Here is a 24,150-nt window from a genome sequence, read left to right on the forward strand (position 1 = left end):
TTCAAGGCTTTAGTATTTCTTTCCCCAGATGACCAAGACTCCTTTGGTTGAAGTCAAATAAGTCACATGGTCCTGGTTTTACCATTTTAACTATTTTACTTTACAGACTTAAGTGTCATTTTCCTCTAACTGAAATCATCTTCTAAGCTTACTTACAAACTTCTTAACAGAATTTAAACTTTGTTTCTATGAACCTATGATACTTTCTAATTTTTATTTCTCCACTTATAAAACTCAGTTTAAATGACAAGCCCATGAATACTGGAGTGGGTAGCCTATCCCTCCTCCAGGGAATATTCCTGACTCAGGAATCGAATTGGGGCCTCCTGCATTGCAGGAGGATTCTTCACCAGCTGAGCTACCAGGGAAGCCTGTATTCCCCAAGTTATCCGAATCAGTGTTTTTAGATAAACACAAAATCTTACTTCACTTTGAGGTACTGGGTTTGATCTAGCCATTCTCCCATCCTCGAGAGAAATGGACTCTCAGCTTCTACGTATTTTCATTAGTCAAGAAAATTCAGTCCATCTTTTCTTTATGCAGTCTGCATAATAAATCTTTTTACCCTCCAAACATTTTAACACTGAAGATGACTTATCAAACTCCATGTACCCTGCCTAGAGATTTTTATATGCAAAGTCACAATGACAAATCACTAGAAATGACAGAATATTTAGAATTACACAATCAATATTAATTTTTCCTACTTCCCATTTCATTTTTTGTGACCATTTGTCACTTCAAACTGTGTTTAAGTCTACCTGCTAGTCAATTAATTTCAAGATTTTATACAGGAATATTTCTCCATGCCTATAACTGGAAATAATCAATTCCTGCTTACCTAACACTAAAATTAAAATTCAAGAATACTCATAATTTAAAAGAAGACAATCAAGAACATTTCTTAGTTCAAGACAGGGCTTACCTCCTGATCTTTTCCAGTATCACTAAACCCAATTTCATTTTTTCTGATTTTTTTCTCATTCTGAATATCATCATCATCTTCTTGTACCCAGGTTCTTTTTTGGCTATTGCAGGTTTCTTCCATTTTATTTTCAGTGGGTGAAGTCTCTTTTGGGTATGTCTCAGTCAAAGCCTTTTCCTCAGTATCTAAGCTGATAGAGTCTGAGGAATTAATCTCACCAGGATATATCGGGAGATTTTCCTCATTTATATATTGAGATGGACTTAAGTTCAGTTTAGCTGTAACAATTCCAATGCCTGAATCCTTATTGGAAACTGGCTGAGTTTCTAAGTGATTTAAATCAGTTGTGTCTGGTGGAACCTGCTTCAGAGCATCAATACCTGTGACACTACAATTTCTTTTGTTTGGCAATCTGGGCAAAAATATTCCCAAAGAACATCTCCTCATTTTATCTTTTACAGTTGTCATTAATGGTACAGAGGTGGTTTCAGCTCCCTTATGTGGAATGTTATTTTCTTCATCTCTATCATCTTTAACATTGCTAGTCACTATGTTAACATTATATGCTTCTGTAGCTTGCACTATACTCATATCACAGCGTACCTTATTTACTAATTCAAGTAACTGTTCTGGAGAAGGTGGTAAATGAACTGGTTGGAAATCTAAAATTTCTTCAGTTTTTCCATTTAAGTTATTCAGATTTGGCTTGACACTACTACAAGTTGCAACACTGGATGCAATTATAGGATCTGATGCTTCTCGAGGACAGATAAGAGTTTGAATAACTTGCTTAGTCAAGGATGAGTTACTGTGGAAATCTATAGCTGTATTACATTTAGCTGTTTGAATATTTTTCTTTGGTTCGTTTTTATAGGCTGCGGTAAACTGTTTCCCATTATAAAGCATTGTGGAATCGTTTTCACATGTGGGTTCAGAGGAATTTCCTCCAACAATATTTAAATTATTTCCAGCTTTAGACAATATTCCTTCATCTTTATTGACACTATTCTGTCCTTGTTGAGGTAATGGAGGTAGTTGGGTTAATAGATGGTTCTGAGAAGCAACACAAACATCATCAACAGAGGTCTTCTTTAAACTGTGTTCTGCCTTATCAACAGAGGGCTCCACTTGATCCCTTGGAAGCTTAAAACACACTGGCTTTGAGTTAAGTTTAGTCATCTCCCCCGAATCTTCACCATATACTAAAGTTTCATTTGATATTAGATTTGGGGGCTCCTTAATCAGATCTTGATCTTTTAGCACTTTTGGGGCACAATGTAACTGTCCTTGGGTATTGGTTTGAACAACTTTCTCCTTCTTTAACAAGCAAGGAGCAGAAAGAGGCAGTCCCTCAGATTTCAAATAATCATCACTGGCTGAATTGTTTGCACAAGGAAGATCATTTTGCACTGGGCAATGACTGGCTTTTAAATCTTCATCTTTATCACATAAGGACACGACATTCTTCTCCGAATTACCAAAAAAGGAAGTAACATTAGGTAAACAGGAATAATTATCACCAGATCCACAAAGAGCAGTTGCAAGACTGCCTGTAAAATCCACATTTCTTCTATCTGTACTATTTAACTGACAGCTTTCAATTTTGGGTTTTTCCAATGTACAGGCCTGGCCTACAACTTTCATGACTTCTTCATCCACTGAAGTGCTATGGAATTTGACATCTGTCTCACCTTGACCCCCAGACAATGTATTAGTAGGAACAAAGGGTATCACATTATGCTTTTGCTCACTGTGAAGAACGATTTTGTTTTCTACAGCCAGTGCTTGTTTTCCAGTGACTTCTTGAATAGAATTACCATCCTGTGGAAAAGAAACACCCAAGGTTTTTCCTTTTGCTATTCCAAATGCAGGGCACTCTTGAAGTATTTTCTCCGTGGCTTGACAATCAATGAAAACAGTGTGGGACTTAGTAACTTCCAGATCATTGTGATTATCTACAAACATAACAGTTTTGTCTGTAGTCCTAGTGGTTATTTTATCTGGTGAGACAGGTTTATACTCTAAGGCGGTTGTGTGACTTCTGGTGATCTCCATGTCATCCTGTCCACACGTATACACAACAGTATTAGAAGTTCCTTCCAAAGGCACCAAACGGGAGTCCTCTCTATCTTCCAGGACACTTTTATTTATTTCCACTGTACAACACTGGATGACATGCATATCATTTTTATCATTCTTTGAAAATGCATTGGTTGTGTCATTTTTGAGTCTAAGGCTTTTCCTTCTCTGATTTTTGCCTGATAGAGGTTCTTTCAGAAATATAGGCTTTTGTACATTTCTGTCATTTTCCCAAATGGTTGATTTAGACATTTCCATGTTATCATCAGCTATAAATACTTCAGCGTTCTCTAAAGGACCATGATTAGACCATTTCTCTGGCAGTGTTAGCTGGCTGACTTTTGCGACTGAATGATCCCTTTTGACATTTTGTGGGGAAAAAACACTCTCCTCAGTAGAAGTAGGGGTCACTTTTAATTTTTCTAGGCTTTTTCTTTTGGATAGTTCAAAGTTAGGTCTGTCTGGAAGCACAGTTCTCTCCTTTGTTTGGCAGTCAATGAAAACAGTATGGGACTTTGTCATTTCTAGTTCATCATGATTATCTACAAACATTACAGTTTTGTCCACAGGCCTAGTAGTTGTTTTATCTGGTGAGACAGTTTTACATTCTATAGCAGTTGTGTGACTTCTGGTGACCTCCATGTCATCTTGCCCACATGCATACAAAACAGTGTTAGAATTTCCTGCCAAAGGCACCAAATGGGAATCATGTTCATCTATTAAAGGTCTATGATTTATTTCCACTGTACAACTCTTGGTGATATCCATATCATTCTCATTTCCCTCTGAAAATACAACAGTCTTATCAACTTTTAGTCTGCCAAGACTTTTTCTTCCACAAATTTTGACGTCTTGTTTTTCATTCAGAATTCCGGATTTCTGTACATTTTTGTCCTCCAACACATCCATGATACCATTAGAAATAAACACTCCCATTTTTTCTACAGGACTTTCATTACATTTTTCAACTTTTACAGCTTTCTGTCTGTTTACTGTTGATAACTGGCTATTAGTGTTTTCAAAATTAGTCTTACTTAGTTCTAGTACTTCAGAAGGACCAAATCCAGTAATGACAGTGTGACTCTTGGTTAGATCCATATTTTCTTCCTTCTCTGAACAATTAAGTGTCTTGTCAGAACAGTGAGGAATGGGATTACCTAAACTTTTCCTTAGTGGCTCAGGCAGTTTAGAATTCTGGCCTAGTACAGATTTTACTGTTTGACTGTTAACAACACTATGATTTCTCATGGCAGGCCATCCTCTTGATGAAAACAGTGGCTTTGTAGTAGGCAACAAAGCTTTCTCACATGAAATTGTATTTCTGTTATTTCCCAGTGGTACCTGTTTGTCAAGATCTTCACGAGAGTATACTATATTATGTTTTGTTGCTACGTCCTGGTTAATATGAGGTGACTGAGGAGAATCTTTATCAAGAAAGGGTGAAATCTTCAAAACTTGACTTTTTTCTTTGTCCCATGTATTAGCTGGGATGTTCTTAGATATTATGTTTTGTTGTTGGGATAGGTCAATATGATCTTTGGTCATTTTTTCCCATTCATCTGAAAGGCTTTTGCTGTGAGAGTGAGATTTACTGGTATTCTCAGATGTCAGATTGTAAGATGCAAGAGGAAACTGACTTCCTAAATTAACTGTGTGACTTTTAGTCAAATCCATATCTTCATCCGTGAAGATTTCAGTCCTTTTGTCAGTCAATGAAATAAATAAAGGATTTTCTGGGCTCTGCTGTAATCTTTCCTGAGATACAAGAGGAACAGAGTGACAATTTACATTTATGTCCCAATTCTCTGACACAATTATGTGATTTTGGATCATCATTTCTTTTTCAGATACTGGTGCAGTTGCTTTGTGTACATTTGTCTGAACTTGTTTAAAAATTTGATTATCTATTTTAACTGTGTGACTCCTGGTAATGTCCATGCTATCTTCTCCTGAATAAACAGTTTTTTCTCTAAGAGAGTTGCCATCTGGATTGGGATACATTTTAGAATAATTATTGTCATGCTTTACCAAATTTTTCTCCTCTCTCATACTTGAGTGACACTTGGTCAGTTCCATGGCATCGTTACAACTAGAATAGAAAAATGTCTTATCATCTTGAATAGCTGGACCAGAATATTTAGATTCTGGGATCATGGCCAATGGTCTGATATTCTGGTTGGTAGCCTGTGTGACTGTTTGAATTTCTGTCCCTGTAATATGACTTCTGATCATATGTATGTTACCTTCAGGGTTTAAGGAAAGGTCTTGGAAAGCATCATTTGGTTTATCCTTAAAGACTGTCTTCTGTTCTAGTGCTTTAGTTTCATAACATGTTGAAACATCCATCATGACATCCTGAGTTTGATTTTCTATTTCAGATAGATTATCTGCTGAAGGTAACTTCTGTACAGTGTGGCTAATTGTCAAGTCCATGAAATCATTGCCATAAACTGTAATATCATCACCTTTAAATTCCCTTAAGCTGGCTTCATTGGATGTGGGAACAAAAGCCTGAATATTGGTTGTATGACACTGGGTAAAATTCATTCCATCATCTTGTTCTCTAAAGAGTCTAGTCATATTACTGGTATTTTCATCTACACCAAGAGATACATGCATTTGATGTACAGAAGTGGTCTTATTTACTTCTTTGGAATGAACAGGCATCTCAGAATTTTCTTTATCAGGTCCTGTAAAAGGAAAAGCATTTGATTTTCCTATTTTCAATCTTTTTATGAAGTCATTGAAATTTATCTTCTTTTCTGAAGAAGTGTTTTGATCTACGGAAGAATGTAATTCTTTCTTCATTCTTGAATCTTCAGTGTGGAGTTTTAAGTTAGCCAGAAACGATGTAGTATCTATCTTGGTGGACTTTTCACTTTTGGTACAATCTAAAAGGCCTTTGGTAATCATCACAGTGTGACTTGCTGTCAGGTCCATCTGGTTTTCATCTGAAAAGATGACTGTTTGGTCATTTGAATGTTTCCTTTCATGGCTGTATTCTGTAACTGAAATCTACAGCAAAAGCAAAATATAAGAGATCAGATAAAGTGCAAACTTCCAAAAGGGTATTTTATAACATGTACTATATAGAAAGATTATATAAGCAATCCTAAATGATGGTTTCATGATACCTTGGTTTGTGTGAATCAATGGTGTGGTGAGCAGCATGTAACTTATTATTAAAATGTTTTTCTAAAGTCTATGAATACTTGCAGTTTTTGAAGGTTAATTATAATTAACCATTAATTATAAGGTTAATTATACACCCTCTAGAATGACTAAAAAATGAAAAGACTGACAATACCAAATGTAATTGAAATAAAATTATATTAGATAGGTCATTCTCATTCTAAGTAAAAGAAAACTTAGAAGGAATAAGCGCATGATGGCTAAATCATAGTACACTCTAAGTTCTTGGGGGTTGAATTTTCTTTGAATGCAGTGGTTTTACTTGTAAAGACATGGTCTAACTCTGCTACTCAAAGTATGGTCTATGGACCAGTGCATTACTATCACCTGGGAGAGACGTATAGAAGTTCAGGACCTATCCCAGATCTAGGGGATAAGAATATATATTTTAACCAAATTCTTAGATTATTCATATGCCTCATAAAGTTTGAGAATTCCTGATATAATTAACATATTTCTGTATTATTTAAACTGGAAGTGATTTAACTATACTTAGTTAACTGCTAGAGAGTGAAGGACAGAGAAGCCTGGTGTGCTGCAGTTCATGGGGTCACAAAGTGTTGGACATGACGTAGCAACTGAACCACAAATTAACTGGAAAGGTAGGCAGCTTTTCCAGTCTATGTTGGTTCATTCCGGTAAGTAATTTCTAAATCATGTCATTAACATTAAATTTTTTGTGTTTTAAAAGTTTCGACTATCAAACAAAATTAAAATATGAAGGTATCTGAATGAACTCATACCTCTCTCTGGGGCATCTGGGTCTGAATGGGAGCACAAAGCAATGTGTTCATTCCTATTGAGTAAAAAGAAAAACTATAATCATGACAAAAGTATATATCACAAAGAGCCTGATTTTTCAATTCATAGGAGTTTCATCAGTTACAAGTATTTACTAAAGTTTTTTCAGTTACTAAGTCCTTTCTAAAGACTTAGGTATTAAATTTTACTGAGACTTTCAAACTGTCCCACTTTAGAAAAAGACAGATCAGTGATTACTGTATTCTCTGCATACTGAAATATTTTCAGAATGTGGTAGAAATTTTTAAAGGTGGGATTCTAAAGATGGAAAGTATGGATTAATTTTTTTCCTTCTTCACGTCTCCATTTTTATTTCCTGGATAGTAGAAGTTACACACTAAAGAGTACCAACTGCTAAGATTGAAATGTTAGGGTAACATTTTCATTTAAAAAAATGTATTTATTTGGCTCCACTGGGTCTTAGTTATGGTACACATGATCTTCGTTGCAGCCTGTGGGACCTAATTTCCTGACTAGAGATCAAACATGGGCCTCCTGCATTGCGAACATAGAGTCTTAGCCCCTGGAGCACCAAGGAAGTCTCTGTTAGGGTAAGATTTTGAGCATCTTTTATTCTATGCTAAGGAATCTAGATGTTCCCAGATGAGATGTGCATTTTATAAAAATAATTCAAGAGAAGAAAATAGATTCAAGAGAAGATGAACCAATGAGGAAGCTACTCTAATAGTTCAGATGTAACACTGTAGAGTTGAACTTGTGTTAGGGCAACAGACAGCAAGAATAGAAATAAGAGATTAGATTCAAGACACTTTAGAACTGAAATATAAAGTTTTGGGGGACAAACTGGACTTTGGAAACAAGGAAGTGACTGAAGATGCTATAATAAAACAAGAAATATATCTAAAAATACTTAGGTTTAAGACGAATCTTTAGAATATTTTCAATAGTTTATGGCAATCCTGACTGAATATAATGAAGTGATTATGGGCTTTTTACTAAAGCCTTATTTACATATCAAGCTTGCATTTTTGTCATTTAACAAATATTGATTCAGAACATATACGTGCTCCAAAACTCAACTATATGCCAAAGCACAAACAAGACAAAGTTTCTGGAGTCAAAGAATTTCTAGATTAATAAAAGAGCCAAAAATAAATACCTAAAATACAATATGATAAATTCTATAATAGACTGAAAAACAGTATTTTGAGAGCACACATCAGAGTAACTAACTGCTTGGTTTGGATAATCGAGAAGGCTCAATTTAAGCCAGCACCACTTAATGTATGGTGTCAGTCTGTGAACTGCTTAATATCAATTAATTTAATATAAGGAGCTTGCAGCCACTATAAAATTCCTTTCATCAATAAAGCTTTACTAAGAAAAATAAAGTCACTAACTAAACAGTAGCTTACTACCATAGTGCAAGTTCCTTTCTTCTCATGGACTATAACAGTTGTGGACTGGCTACTTTGAATGGCACTTAAGCTAAGGGAAAAGCTAAGTTAAGTGAAAGATGAGAAGACTGTTAGACAAATTGGATTAGGAAGACCTCTTTAGGTACAGGAAACAGCATTTACAAATGGACACAGTCAGAAAAAAGACCATATGGGAAAATGCAAGTAGTTATTCATGGGCCAGAGCAAAATATGCCTGTAAAGGGCTGGAGATAAAGCTGGAGAAAAAGACAAGTGAAATTATAAAAGGCTTTCTAAGTTTATGCTAAGGAGTATGGGTTTTATCCTGTAAACAAAATAGTGTCTTTTGAACAATTTTAGGATGGGCGGTAATACAGTAAGATTTCAAAATACATAGAATAAATTAGAAGGATAAGAAACTAAATACAATAGTCCAAGAAAGAATTCAAGTGAGGATTTGAATTCAAATACTGGCAGAAGGTACAGAGAATAAGTAACATATAGGCAAGATATTTCAAAGACAGAACTGAAAGGAATAGGGCCAAAAGGATATATGGAAAGAAGGAAAAGTTAAAAAACGACTCAATTCCTGACTTTAGTGAGTGACTGTGAATGGGAGTTCAACATAGAAACAAGGAATAGCAGGTTTGAGAGAAATATCAGTAAGCTTGTTAAATTTTAAATTAAAGAGCTTATGTAAAGATCAATACTTCCTCTACATTTTTTGTTCACGGTACTCTTAAATATTACTTTTTAAGGAATCTAGATGAAGAGAAAAACACATGATAAGAAGAAAAGTATTCTGATCCTACTCACCAGTTATCTCACAGTAGTTATCTTCTGGATTCTTATTCCTAAAAATTAATAAGTAATTTAAAAATCTATACTCCAGACAATTACCAAGAATCCCAACAGTTGAAAGAGGAGGGGAGGTGAAATGTTTTCACAGGATGACTGGCAGTAAACTCCAAAGACATCTTTTAAAAAAAGACTCATCTAATAAATGGGCTTCCCAGGTAGATCAGTGGTAAAGAATAAGCCTGCCAATGTAGGAGATGCCCCTGGAGAACTGGGTTTGATCCCTGGGTCAAGAAGATCCCCTGAAGAAGGAAACTGCAACCCACTTCAGTATTCTTGCCTGAAAACTCCTATGGACAGAGAAGCCTGGCAGGCTACAGTCCACAGGGACGCAAAGAACTGGATATGACTTAGCAACTGAGCACATCTAATCTGGCAGAAAAAATTACAAGGCAATTAAAGGAACTTACCATTAATTTTTTTCAGAAATTTAAATATCAAGAACACTATAAAAATATGCTTAACATATGCTGCTTGCTTTTTCTTTCCTTTTTTTTTTTCTTAAATTTTTTTGGCTGTGCCTTGTGGCTTGCAGGATCTTAGCTCCTCAACCAAGGACTGAACTCATGCCCCCTGCAGTGGTTAGGAAGCATGGAGTCCTAACCACTGAACATCAGAGAATTCCCTACTTTTTGGGAAAAGAATGACCTTTAAAGCAGCTCATTTTCTAGGAAAAAAAGGTAAGTAAAATGAAACAACCCAAATATCCATCAATGGGGAGCTGACTAAACATTGGTGCTGACATACAGCATATTATAATAGACTGATGTAGATCTGTATGTAACAACATGGAAAGTGCTACAAGACATAAAGTGATCCCATTTTTGTCTTCTTTTTTTTAAAAAAGCTAAAGATTAACATGTAGTTAGATATATAGATATATATAATTTCTGCAAGGACATCCAAAATTATCAATAGTGTTTATCTGTAAGAAGCCTGAGTAATATGGCCTAGAGATTTTTCTGTATAAGTATATACAGACAATCTTTTCCTTCCAGCTCAGCTCTAGTCAATTACACGGAAAAACTGGTATTTATTTAACCAACCTTTTAGTGACAGACCTTTAGAATCTTTTGCATCTTACATGAAATCTCTGTGCCAAAGAGCATGTGAAGTCAAAATTTGGACTGACATTGCCAACTGTCTTCTACAGTATATGCTCAGATGCTCAGTCATGTCTGACTCTTTGTGACTCCATGGACTATAGCCCGACAGGGATTCTACAGGCAAGAATACTGAAGTGGGGTACCATTTCATCCTCCAGAGGATCTTCCCAACCCAGGGATCAAACTCAAGTCTCTTGTGTCTCCTGCACTGACAAGCATATTCTTTACCAGTAGTGCCACCTGGGAAGCCCTCTATAATATTTACCTACTACCAATGAGTGACTTTTTACCTAGATTCTTAATTGATTAGATAAACATTATATCTCAATATACCCTAAGTTATATTTCTCTTATGAGGAAGATAAGCATCTTTCCATCTGTTCAAGCTCTATGGTTATTTAATTTTTGAATTAACATTATAATAAGAAAAACATTTAATGAAAAAAATCTGAAGACCTGGTATTTATTGTTTTCTACTAGTGGATGTATTTTAAGGATTTACATATGAAAGTAGAATGTTTCATCCCTCTTAAGAGGATAAGCTATACTTAACAGCTATAGCAGCATGTTAAATTATTATGCAAATAATGTGCTTTAAGAATTAATCCTAAGTATTACACAAAAGGGAATTAAAATAAAAAACAAAAAGAATATTAACTTTAAAAACACTTAATAGGAATAAACAACATTTAAAGTATAATTTGCATCACACTTTTCTTACTTACTGTATAAATAGGACATTTTCTCTTGCTTCTGTTTCTATAAATAGAGAAAAGTTTATTAAAGTTTTCCAAAAATAAAAGTATTAGAAATAATCAGTAATAAAGTATTAGAAAAATTACATAAGGATGTTAACAACAATAAAAAAATACTAATGCCATACCTTACATTCTGCCCCTCACAGCTCAAGTTACACTTTTTAAGCAATCAGATAGGTATTAAGTTATACCAGTTATCTGGTTAGATAACCATAGCATAATCATATAGAAAATAGATTTAGTAGGGGTAACAGAACAAATTTACCTGAAATTTCTGACTTTTTCACTATTTTCATATGAGACTCTGTCTGGAATACTCTAGAAAAGAAAATAAAGATTACTGAAAATCTGCAATTTTTTTTTTTTTGACTGAACTGCACGGCTTGTGGGATCTCAGTTCCCCCACCAGGGGTTGAACTCAGGCCACAGCAGTGACAGCCTGGAATCCTAATCCCTAGGCAACCAGGGAACTCTCCCAAATCTTCAAGTTTTAATTAGAACACTATGATGTTAATTTACAATCTGTTTTGAGATAAGTAAGATAAAGCTTTCTGATTGATTTATAAAACTTCATAGAACCTCAGTAGTAAAACCAAGTAAGAATACCACATAAAATCTATAGGCCAACCTCATATATGAATATTAGTGCAGAAAACCCAAAATATTAGCAAACTAATGCTAGCAAAGTTATTTTATGATTAAATTGGATTTATCCCAGGAATGCAGAGATAATGCAACATCCAAAAAACTATTTTATTGTATTAAAGATTAAACTACTAAAAACTCTTAGTTATCTTAATAATTGCTCTAAAAGCATTTATACTACCCATTCTTGTTTAAAAACAAAACAAAACCCCCAACATTGTGAATCAACTATACTCCAAGAAAAAGTAAAAAATAAAACCAAAAATCTGCAACAATACAGTTAAATTTACCCAACAATACAGAGAGAAGAGGAATATTGATTTTAACAAATGTAAACAGGTTGAAATACCCTATTAAAAATGGCTATTGACTAAATTTTTAAAAATTTTAAACTCAATCTACAACCTGCAAGTTACAAAGTAAAAATATTTTTAAAAATTATCTATGGACAAACAACAGAAAAGTGAAGATAACTATGAAGTAATTCAACACATTACATTTCATAGCAAAAAAGTATTAGAACTAAACAAGGTTGCTATTATACACTAAGAGGAAAGTTATCAATGAAAACTAACAATGAATAACCCAATTCACATGTAAAAAGTCAGAGGAAAAAAATGAAAGAAATACAAACAAGAAAATGCCGAAATATATTTAGATGCCTCAAGATCCAAATTTTTATTTTTACTGAAGTATAGTTGATTTACAATGCTCTGTTAGTTTCAGGTGCACAGCAAAGTGAATCAATTATATATATATAAATATGTGTATATATATATCTACTTCTTTTTTTTAAGATTCTTTTCCCATATAGACCATTATAGAGTATTGAGTAGAGTTCCTTGCGCTATACAGCACGTTATTATTAGTTATCCATTTTATATATAAGATCCAAATTTTGGAAACCACATATTAAGTGGGCAAAGAGTAAGTTGTAAATGTATAAAACATATTTACTAAAGCATATTTAGCAAACATATGGAGACAGTTAACTGAAATGGCAAAATAGTTCTTTCCTCCATTCTGTTATCCCTTGCTCTCTCATTTTTTTTCAACCTATACAGTATCTATGATATAGGGAAAGCTTTCAAAGGTAAAATCTGTTGCAAAAATTATTTATGAACCAAGAAAGACACATGCTTTAATAACAAATAAAGAGTTCAATCACACAAAAACTTTAAAATATTTTCTTTAATATTGTCTAGGTAGATGAAGAAATGAAAAATAAAACATTTCAAAATGAGAAGAAAAAAAGCACAAATGAGCAAAATATAGAAAAAATAGTAATGATGAATAAAATCCAAATTAAAATAACTAAGATAATAAAATCAATCAAATCAGCTAAAATTAAGTGTTAAAATATACCCTGAGGAAAAATAGGTACATTACTAAAGTTACTAAAACCAGTAACAAAAATGTAATAATGACTATGTAACTACTGCTTCTTTTAAACCTGGGAATTCTACTTTGAGGAATATAATCCCAAGGAAGTAACTCAAAAGAAAAAAGGTTAATTTACAGAAAAATATCTAACACAGTAAAAATGCTTAACAGAAAACTTAAAATAGTTATTTTTACATTAATATTCAGCGCTAGTGGTAAAGAACCCCCCTGCCTATTCAGGAGACGTTAAAAGATGAGGGTTCGATCTCTGAGTCAGGAAGATCCCCTGGAGAAGGGCATGGCAACCCACTTCAGTATTCCTGACTGGAGAATCCTATGGAAAGGGGAGCCTGGCGAGCTATAGTCCATAGGGTTGCAAAAAGCTGGACACGACTGAAGTGACTTAGCACGCAGTTAAGTAAAATTACCCGTGTCCGACCTCTCCTCAGAGAACTAAGATCTTGCAAGCTGACAAAACAACAACAGCAGCAACAACATGTGAAGGAAAAGTCAGTCTGAAACAAAGTGGAGAAAGTGAGTTATTAAATCAAACCTAGGCCACAGTTATTCAGGGAGTATACAAATAGAATCTTTTAAGACATGCAATAATAGGTGTGTGTGTACCTACTGTGGAGGTAGATTCATTAGGTTTCATAGCCTGGTGCCTTTAAACATTCTGAATCATAACTAGTAGTTCAGATTCATAACTAATAGTTCAGATTCCATTATCAGCAAGCCATATTTACAGTATAATTTATTTTCTTAGGTAGAATGCCTTTGAGGAATGTATTGATGTACTCATATAAGGGTTCTGATTCATTTCTCATGATATATTTAGCAGTGAAGTGAAGAAATGGTTAGTCACTCACTCGTGTCCGACTCTTTGCAGTCCCATGAACTGTAGCCTCCCAGGCTTCTCTATTCACAGAATTCTCTAGGCAAGAATACTGGAGTGGGTAGCCATTCCCTTCTCCAGGGGATATTCCTGACCCAGGGATTGACCCCGGGTCTCCTATAATGCAGGCAGATTCTTTACCATCTGAGCCACCAAGGAAGCCCATATTTAGTAGTAGCATTCTTAGTTATAAACAAATCTCTAGTGAATCTGTTTAATACAAGCCCATTTCTAAAAGATCCACCCAGTTTTGGTACAGGGAAAAAAAAATTGTAGTCTGCAAAACCAAGTGCAGGATCTAGGAAGGCAGTGGCAACTCTACCAAGGAACATACCACCAAGGGAAGCCTACTGGCAGGCAACAGCTAGCCTTCCCCAGTAATACCAAATCTTATAATGTCTCTCCCACCCCCCACCCTTGGAATTCAATAATATAAAACATTGACAACTCAGGTTTATCCAGAAAGGCATTAATTGACTTACAGATAAAAGATGAACAGAAAAGAGCAATAAAACACTTACAATTACTACCAGTTAACAACAACAAATTTGTATTTCAGAAAGCACCTACTGTTTGGAACTACACAGTTAACAGAAAGATGTCACACAGCGTCTGCTAAGAGGGAACTCCCTACTTCACCCCTTACCAACATCTACTCACTCTTCCTCTAAGCAAAAGAAGAAAATATTTTCCCAGCAGCCCCACAACTGAAATCCTGGGCATCCTAGTGCAAAATCATGCTTTATGTGGTAACTGCAGAACTGAATTTCTTTAATCTGTCTGAAAGGTTTATTAAGGTAAAGAATTTGGAGGAGACAGAGGAACAAATGAGGAATGGGAAACAATGTAGATTAAAGCCCAGGACTTTCCTAGATTTCTGGACATGAAACAATCAAGTCTCATCCCAAACTGTTCAGATCCAAGGTTAAACTGATCTAGGAGCTCATCTCACTATAGGCCAAGTTAAAGCAGTCTAAGTTATACAGAAAATAAAATTTGAAGGTGGTGATATTAAATAGACAGTCTGTCTTTACGATAGCTAAAAAGAAAGCCTATTTATAGAAAAATAGCTACCTTGGAATACCACCACATCCCCTCCTCCTCCACAGAAATGTCTTGAAAATAACACCCAACATATTCAATGATGAGGAAAAAGCATACAACCCATAAAGACACCAAAGATTAAAAGAAAGCAAAGCATAATATATTTTATTAACATAAAAAAATACTCAGAAAAATGTCCCAAAGATGATGAAAACTGTACTCACAGTTTGCTATGGATTTAAAAAGCATAACAAAGCAATCATCTCTCTGAAAGGCAGAAATGCAAGAACTCAAGGAAAAGATAAGAAGACAGAAAAAGACACACAAATAGATGAAATTAATGAAAGAAGCAGAAGAAAAAATATAATCGGCAACAGAAAGAAGGTGAAACTGGAAGAGATAGAGTGAGTAAGCACTTTGGAAAATATGATAAAGGACAGAAAAATTTAACTAAACAAAGTAAAATAAAAAAGGAATTAAGAGAGACTATAACACAGAAGAAAAGCAAAGGTTATAAACATTATTTGTATTTATGAATTATTGAGTCCCTAGTGAAAAGGCAAAAAGACATGACACTGAAAGATAACTCCCCAGGTTGACAGGTGCCCAATATGCTACTGGAGATGAATGGAGAAATCACTCCAGAAAGAAAAAAGAAATGGAGCCAAAGTGAAAACAATGCCCAGTTGTGGATATGACTGGTGATGGAAGTAAAGTTCGATGCTGTAAAGAACAATATTGCATAGGAACCTGGAATGTTAAGTCCATGAATCAAGGTAAGTTGGAAGTGGTCAAATAGGAGATGGCAAGAGTGAACATTGACATTTTAGGAATCAGTGAACTAAAATTAACCGGAAGGGGTGAGTTTAATTCAGATAATTATTACTGTGGGCAAGAATCCCTTAGAAGAAATGGAGTAGCTCTCATAGTCAACAAGAGAGTCCAAAATGCGGTACTTGGGTGCAATCTCAAAAATGATAGAATCATCTCTGTTTGAAGGCAAACCATTCAATATCACAGTAATCCAAGTCTATGCCCCAACCACTAATGCCGAAGAAGCTGAAGTTGAACAGTTCTACAATGACCTACAAGACCTTCTAGAACTAACACCAAAAAAAGCTGTCCTTTTCATCATAGGGGACAGGAATGCAAAAGTAGGAAGTCAAGAGATACTTGGAGTAATAAGAAAGTTTGGGCTTGGAGTACAAAATGAAGCAAGGCAAATGCTAACAGAGTCTTGCCGAGAGAACGCACTGGTCATAGCAAACATCCTCTTCCAACAACACAAGAGAAGACTCTACACATGGATATCACCAGATGGTCAATACCAAAATCAGATCGATTATATTCTTTGTGGCAGAAGATGGAAAAGCTCTATACAGTCAGCAAAAACAAGACCAGCAGCTGTCTGTGGCTCAGATCATGGACTCCTTCTTGCAAAATTCAGAGTTAAATTGAAGAAAGTAGGGAAAACCACTAGGCTATTCAGGTATGACCTAAATCAAATCCTTTATGATTATACTGTGGAAGTGACAAACAAATTCAAGGAATTAGATTTGATACAGTACCTGAAGAACTATGGACAGAAGTTCGTGACACTGTACAGGAGTTGGTGATCAAGCCCATCCCCAAGAAAAAGAAATGCAAAAAGGCAAACTGTCTGAGGAGGCCTTACAAATAGCTGAGAAAAGAAGAGAAGCGAAAGGCAAAGGAGAAAAAGAAAGATATATCCACCTGAATGCAGAGTTTCAAAGAATAGCAAGAAGAGATAAGAAAGCATTCCTCAGTGATCAATGCAAAGAAATAGAGGAAAACAACAGAAAGGGAAAGATTAAAGATCTCTTCAAGAAAATTAGAGATACCAAGGGAACATTTCATGCAAAGATGGGCTCAATAAAGGACAGAAATGGTATGGACCTAACAGAAGCAGAAGATCTTAAGAAGAGGTGGCAAGAATACACAGAAGAACTATACAAAAAAGATCTTCATGACCCAGATAACCACCATGGTGTGATCACTCACCTAGAGGTAGACATTCTGAAATGCAAAGTCAAGTGGGCCTTAGGAGCATCACTACGAACAAAGCTAGTAGAGGTGATGGAATTCCAGGTGAGCTATTTCAAATCCTAAAGATGATACTGTGAAAGTGCTGCATTCAATGTGCCAGCAAATTTGGAAAACTCAGCAGTGGCCACAGGACTGGTAAAGGTTAGTTTTCATTCCAATCCCAAAGAAAGGGAATGCCAAAGAATGTTCAAACTACTACACAACTGCACTGATCTCACATGCTAACAAAGTAATGCTCAAAATTCTCTAACCGAGGCTTCAACAGTACATGAACAAGAACTTCCAGATGTTCAAGCTGGATTTAAAAAAGGCAGAGAAACCAGATATCAAATTGCCAACATCTGTTGAATCATAGAAAAAGCAAGAGAGCTCCAGGAAAACATCTACTTCTGCTTTATTGACTATGCCAGAGCCTTTGACTGTGTGGACCACAACAAACTGTGGAAATTCTGAAAGAGATGGTAAGAGAACCTTATCTGCCTCTTGAGCAATCTGTATGCAGGTCAAGAAGCAACAGTTAGAACTGGTAATGGAACGACAGACTGGTTCGAAATTGAGAAAGGAAGTACATCAAGACTATATATGTCACCCTACTTATTTAACTTATATGTAGAGTACATCATGAGAAATGCCAGGCTGGATGAAGCACAAGCTGGAATCAAAATTGCAGGGAGAAACATCAATAACCTCAGATATACAGATGACACCACCCTTATGGCAGAAAGTGAAGAAGAACTAAACAGCCTCTTGATGAAAGTGAAAGAGGAGAGTGAAAAAGCTGGCTGAAAACTCAACATTCAGAAAACGAAGATCATGGCATCTGTTCCCATCACTTCATGGCAAATCGATAGGGAAACACTGGAAACAGTGACAGATTTTATTTTGGGGGGGCTCCAAAATCACTGCAGATGGTGACTGCAGCCATGAAATTAAAAGACACTTGCTCCTTGGAAGAAAAGCTACGACCAACCTAAACAGTATATTAAAAAGCAGAGACGTTACATTGCCAACAAAGGTCTGTCTAGTCAAAGCTATGGTTTTTCCAGTAGTCATGTATGGATGTGAGACTTGGACTATAGGGAAAGCCAAGTGCCAAAGAACTGATGCTTTTGAACTGTGGTGTTGGAGAAGACTCTTGAGAGCCCCTTGGACTGTAAGCAGATCCAACCAGTCCATCCTAAAGGAAATCAGTTCTGAATATTCATTGAAATGACTGATGCTGAAACTGAAGCTCCAACACTTTGGCCACCTGATGCGAAGAACTGACTCATCTGAAAAGACCCTGATGCTGGGAAAGATTGAAGGCAAAAGGAGAAGGGGACAACAGAGGATGAGATGGTTGGATGGCATCACCAACTGGATGGACATGAGTTTGAGCAAGCCCTAGGAGTTGGTGACGGACAGGGAGGCATGGCATGCTGCAGTCCATGGCGTCACAAAGGTCATAGGTGACTGAGGGACTGAAGTGAACTGAATGAAATTTACATAATAGAATAGAAAAAAATATTAAAAGGTTGATTCAGGATTCAAGACCCAAAGCAGTCAAAATGAAGATGCATTCTAGTAAAGAATGCATCTAGTAAAGATGCATTCTAGTAATGCATTCAATAAACTTCAAAGATAAGAAAAGACTCTCCTCTGACTTGTTCATAGAAACATTCAATGCTTTAAAAGAACAGAACAAGTTCTTTAAAGAGAAAGTGAATTGAAGATTTTATATCCAGCTAAATCGTCAAGTATAAAGCCTGTAACTAACAGTTTGAGTACCCAAGAACTCATAGAATAAATATTGTTCCAATGAGCCCTCAAATATAAGGGAAAAAGCTTCAACCAACCAAGAGATAATTAGGGAAACTATAGTGACAGAACTGATATGAACAATTAATATATATAATAGAACTGATACGCAAATGTGACAGATTCCCTAACGTCAAATACCCAGAGAGAGAGAGAGAGATACGTGAGAGAGGGAAAAAGAGACATGATAAAAATTTAAAAAAAAAAAATTAAGAAAGGAATGAGAATGGGGGAAAAAATGAAAGGAAGAAGTAGGCTAACTACCTCATCCTTTATAAATGCCAAAGGATATCATATAAAACAATGAAGTTTCAACTGAAGTTTAAGCATATTAAATAGTACAAGGAAGGGAGGGAACAGACTAACTTTACAATTGCTTATACATGGTCAAACAATACAAAAAGGTGTACCACAAATATGAAAGCAAAAATCTAGCAGAGACAGAAATCTTAACAGCAGTCTAGGTAGAATTTGAATCAAAAAGCAATAAACAAAGCAAAGATGATTAGTTTGTAATGCCAGAAAGTACAATCTTGAATAAAGATTAACAATGATAATATGTACCAATGAACATAGAATTCACAGAGAAAAACTATTGGATAAAGAGAGTTAGAGTGGGATCCACTATCAATTAGAGACTAACTCACCTCTCATAATTCATGGAAATTAGAGTGACTGAAACTATGTAAGATTACAGAAGACCCAAATAATAAAAGGTAGAAAATGGATAGAATTGATATGCCAAATTCTACATTCTAATATTCAAAATATTATCTTCTTTCCCAAGTACTTATGGATCATTCACAAAAATTGATCACATATAAGATCACACAGAAAATGTCAATAAAAATCAAAATAATACAGATTAGCATTTTCTCACTACAATATAACTGAAAATGACCACAAAATGCCTTTACTAGATATGAATTTTAAAATTCTCAAATAACTCTTCAGTGAGAAAATACAAATATATTGATGAGCATCAAAAAAATAATCAGAAAAATACTATATATAAGAATTACATTAAATTTATAACTTAGGGAGAAGTGACATCTTTATGATATTAAATCTTTTTATTTAGGTAATTGTCTTCATTTGTACAGTTCTTTTTTTTTTTTTGGCCACGCCAGGGAATTTCCTGTACAATTCTTAACTTAGTATCCTTCAGTAATGTTTTATTCTTTATATGTTATTATTAAATTTACAGCAACAAAATATAATATAAAGAAAAAAAGACACTTATCTTCTGATTATTATTATATAGGAAATATATTAAAATTTTAATAACTGTTTTTTTCTCTATTTTTGTTGTTTAGCACCTCAAAAAAAATGTTAAATAACAGCAGTAAAACGTAGTTGTTTTTCTCCTGGACTTTAGAGGGGATGCTTTCAGTGTTTCTTTTAAACATGCTGCTGCTGCTGCTTCTAAGTTGCTTCAGTCGTGTCTGACTCTGTGCGACCCCATAGACGGCAGCCTACCAGCCCACAGGCTCCCCTGTCCCTGGGATTCTCCCAGCAAGAACACTGGAGTAGGTTGCCATTTCCTTCTCCAATGCATGAAAGTGAAAAGTGAAAGTGAAGTTGCTCAGTAGTGTCCGACTCTTTGCAACCCCATGGATTGCAGTGACCACCTGCAGATTGCAGGCTCCTCCGTCCATGGGATTTTCCAGGCAAGAATACTGGAGTAGGGTGCCATCACCTTCTCAGTCTTTTAAGCATAACAGACTTTTAAATAACAATTTTCCAACATTTATCTAATTGACACACCAATTATCCAAATCAGTTAGTACCAACATATTTGGTGTAAGACAAAAAAAGTATTATCAGTAACATTTAAATTATTTTTTTCAACTTACTTTATAGTATCTGCAAAGCTGACTCGACGAGAGTTTTTCTTATTTCTCAAAGCACTGGATTCCTAAGGGCAGAGAATATATGGTAAGATTCTTAATGAAACGACTAAGAAGTATGTCTCCAAGAGTATGATAAGACAGACACCAGGTCTTATTTTAAACTAATCTGATATTATTAGTTTTGATAATTTGATCCTTCAAAAAATTCCAATATAGAAGCACTTAACAGGAATATGATTTTCAATGTGAATGATGATAAGCTCACTGACACAAACATATATTTAAGGAAGGTGATTACTGTCCTTAACCTTTTCTCTCTCCTTTAAATAAGTGGTAATTTTGCTATCCAGTAGAAGAAAGACTGGAAACAAAACAAGTGATATATTGCCTATCATGGTAACCTTACTATACTATTTTTAAGATTAAAATAATTTTTTAAATTGTGGTAAAATACAATTAACATAAAATCACTTAAAATTTTTTTAATTTTATTATGGTAAGAACACTTGATGCAATCTACTCTCTTAACAGATTTTTAAGCGTATAATACAATGTTGTTAACTACAGACATAGTGTTATACAGTGAATCTCTAGAATTCATTCACATGTATAACTGAAACTTTATACCCATTGATTGGCAACTCTCCATTTCCCTCTCCTTTCAGTCCCTGATAACCACTCCCCTCCTCTCTGATTCTATGAATTAGACTATTTTGGACATTGCGTGTAAGTGGAATCATGGAGTTTTTGTCCTTCTGTGACTATTTTACTTAACATACTCAAGCCTCTTTTAACTGTTTTTAAGTGTACGCTTCAATACTGTTACATACATCTATATGGCTGTGTAACCAATCCCCAGAAACCTTTTCATCTTGCAAAACTGAAACTATACTCAACAAACAACTCCCTCATATGCCTCAACTTCCCCACAACCACAATTTTACTTTCTGTTTCTATGAATCTGACTACTCCAGGTAATTCATAAAAGTATTTGTCTTTTGTGGCTTTTTTTTTTCTTTCTTTTAACATCATGTTCTCAAGGTTCATTCACATTGCAGTATGTCAGAATTACCTTAAGGCTGAATGCTGCTGCCGCTGCTGCTGCTGCTAAGTCGCTTCAGTCGTGTCCGACTCTGTGCAACCCCAGAAATGGCAGCCCACCAGGCTCCCCCGTCTCAGGGATTCTCCAGGCAAGAACACTGGAGTGGGCTGCCATTTCCTTCTCCAATGCATGAAAGTGAAAAGTGAAAGGGAAGTTGCTCAGTCATGTCTGACTCTTAGCGACCCCATGGACTGCAGACTACCATGCTCCTCCGTCCATGGGATTTTCCAGGCAAGAGTACCGGAGTGGGTTGCCACTGCCTTCTCCGTAAGGCTGAATAATATTCCATTAATACCACCTTTTGTTAATGTATTCATCTGTCAATGGATTCTGGGTTGCTTCCACCTTTTGGCTACAGTGAATAACACTGCTATGAACAGTGGTGTACATCTCTTCAAGACTCTGCTTTTAATTCTTTGGAGTATATACCCAGAAGTGGAACTGCTGGATCATATGGTAAATCTATTTTAGTTTCTGGAGGAATCATTATTTTCTATAGCAGCTGCACCATTTTACATTCCCACCAATAGTACACAAGGATTCCAATTACTTTACATCCTAGCCAACTGTTGTTATTTTTTGTTTTTTTAATAGTAGCCATCCTAACAGATATGAATTGATATCTTACTGTGGTTTTGACTTGCATTTCCCTAATGATTAGTGATGCTGAACATATTTTCATTATACTATTTTTATTTTCCTTCACCTTCCTTAACAAGGACGAACATTTTTACTCATATAGATACCAAACACAAAACCAAATGAAATCCATAGAGAATTTTACTTTCCTAATTCTGGATACCTGAGCATAAATTTTGTTACAAAGAACCAGGAATGTTCATCTCTCTGTTAAGATCCTGGGAGACACTACAGGTGGCCTTGAGCTTAATAATGACAATAATATGGACATAATAAATACCACTATATTTCTTACCTTTTAAAAAACCCTGAAATTTGTGTGGTATATTAGAAAGCACTAAGGAAATTACAGCTCGAGTCTGAAGTCTGCCATTAACTGTGTGGGGTTAGACAAAACATTTAACCTCTCCGGACCTCCTATTTCTTATTTATAAAATTAAGGAATAAGATTCAAGATTACTATTGAGGTCCTGTTAGTTTTAAAGCTCTATGAATCTATGAATACATTATTTACTCATTCAAACATTCATTAAACTAAAAACACACACACACACACACACACACACTAAATCCTATGCTGAGTGACAGCAAAAGAATGGTAAAGCAAACAACACAGTCCCTACTCTGCTGCTGCTGCTGCGTCGCTTCAGTCGTGTCTGACTCTGTGTGACCCCATAGACAGCAGCCCACCAGGCTCCTCTATCCCTGGGATTCTCCAGGCAAGAACACTGGAGTGGGTTGCCATTTCCTTCTCCAATCAATGCATGGAAGTGAAAAGTGAAAGGGAAGTTGCTCAGCCGTGTCTGACTCTTAGCGACCCCATGGACTGCAGCCTACCAGGCTCCTCCGACCATGGGATTTTCCAGGCAAGAGTACTGGAGTGGGGTGCCATCACCTTCTCCGAGTCCCTACTCTACTGGGGATTAATGGTAACACAGACATTAAAACAAAAATCTACACAAATATAAAATTCAAAATGTAGTAAGTGATGGAGAAGGCAATGGCACCCCACTCCAGTACTCTTGCCTGGAAAATCCTATGAACGAAGGAGCCTGGTAGGCTGCAGTCCATGGGGTCGCTAAGAATCAGACACGACTGAGCGACTTCCCTTTCACTTTTCACTTTCATGCAGTGGAGAAGGAAATGGCAACCCACTCCAGTGTTCTTGCCTGGAGAATCCCAGAGACGGGGGAGCCTGGTGGGCTGCCGTCTCTAGGGTTGCACAGAGTCGGACACAACTGAAGTGACTTAGCAGTAGCAGTAAGTGATATGAATAAAAACTACATTAAAAAATAATAATTTAGCCTGAGAATTACAGAAGATTTCCGTGAGGAAGTACATTTAAATTGAGAGCTCTAGGATTAGTAGTCAGATGAAGAGTTGGACAGAGGGAAAGCATTTAATTCAGATCATGTGCAAAGGCTTGATATATGTGAGAAATAGAAAAATTTATTTATAGAGGCTAAAGTAGGGTAAGCACTCAGAATTAAATGGACTCCAAAGCTACACACATTTCATCGTTTAACAAAATGTACTGAAAGTGAATTATATACCACGTATAATACACTAAGAAAACATACAACAAAGTTAATCTCAAGAGAGTTCTTATTATAATGGACATTAGTAA

General features: G+C 35.6%; 1 protein-coding gene across 1 annotated transcript in view; it reads right to left on the reverse strand.

The window, feature by feature from the left end:
* The window catches only part of KNL1 (kinetochore scaffold 1), a 60,285-nt gene that overhangs the window by 27,272 nt on the left and 8,863 nt on the right, over positions 1-24,150 (reverse strand). The window contains 6 exon segments of the mRNA XM_068992770.1: positions 926-6,019; positions 6,940-6,992; positions 9,193-9,230; positions 11,066-11,099; positions 11,364-11,416; positions 20,786-20,847. Of these exon segments, the coding sequence (XP_068848871.1) occupies positions 926-6,019; positions 6,940-6,992; positions 9,193-9,230; positions 11,066-11,099; positions 11,364-11,416; positions 20,786-20,847 (5,334 nt within the window).

This window comes from Capricornis sumatraensis, chromosome 2, assembly GCF_032405125.1.
Source record: "Capricornis sumatraensis isolate serow.1 chromosome 2, serow.2, whole genome shotgun sequence".
NCBI lineage: Eukaryota > Metazoa > Chordata > Mammalia > Artiodactyla > Bovidae > Capricornis > Capricornis sumatraensis.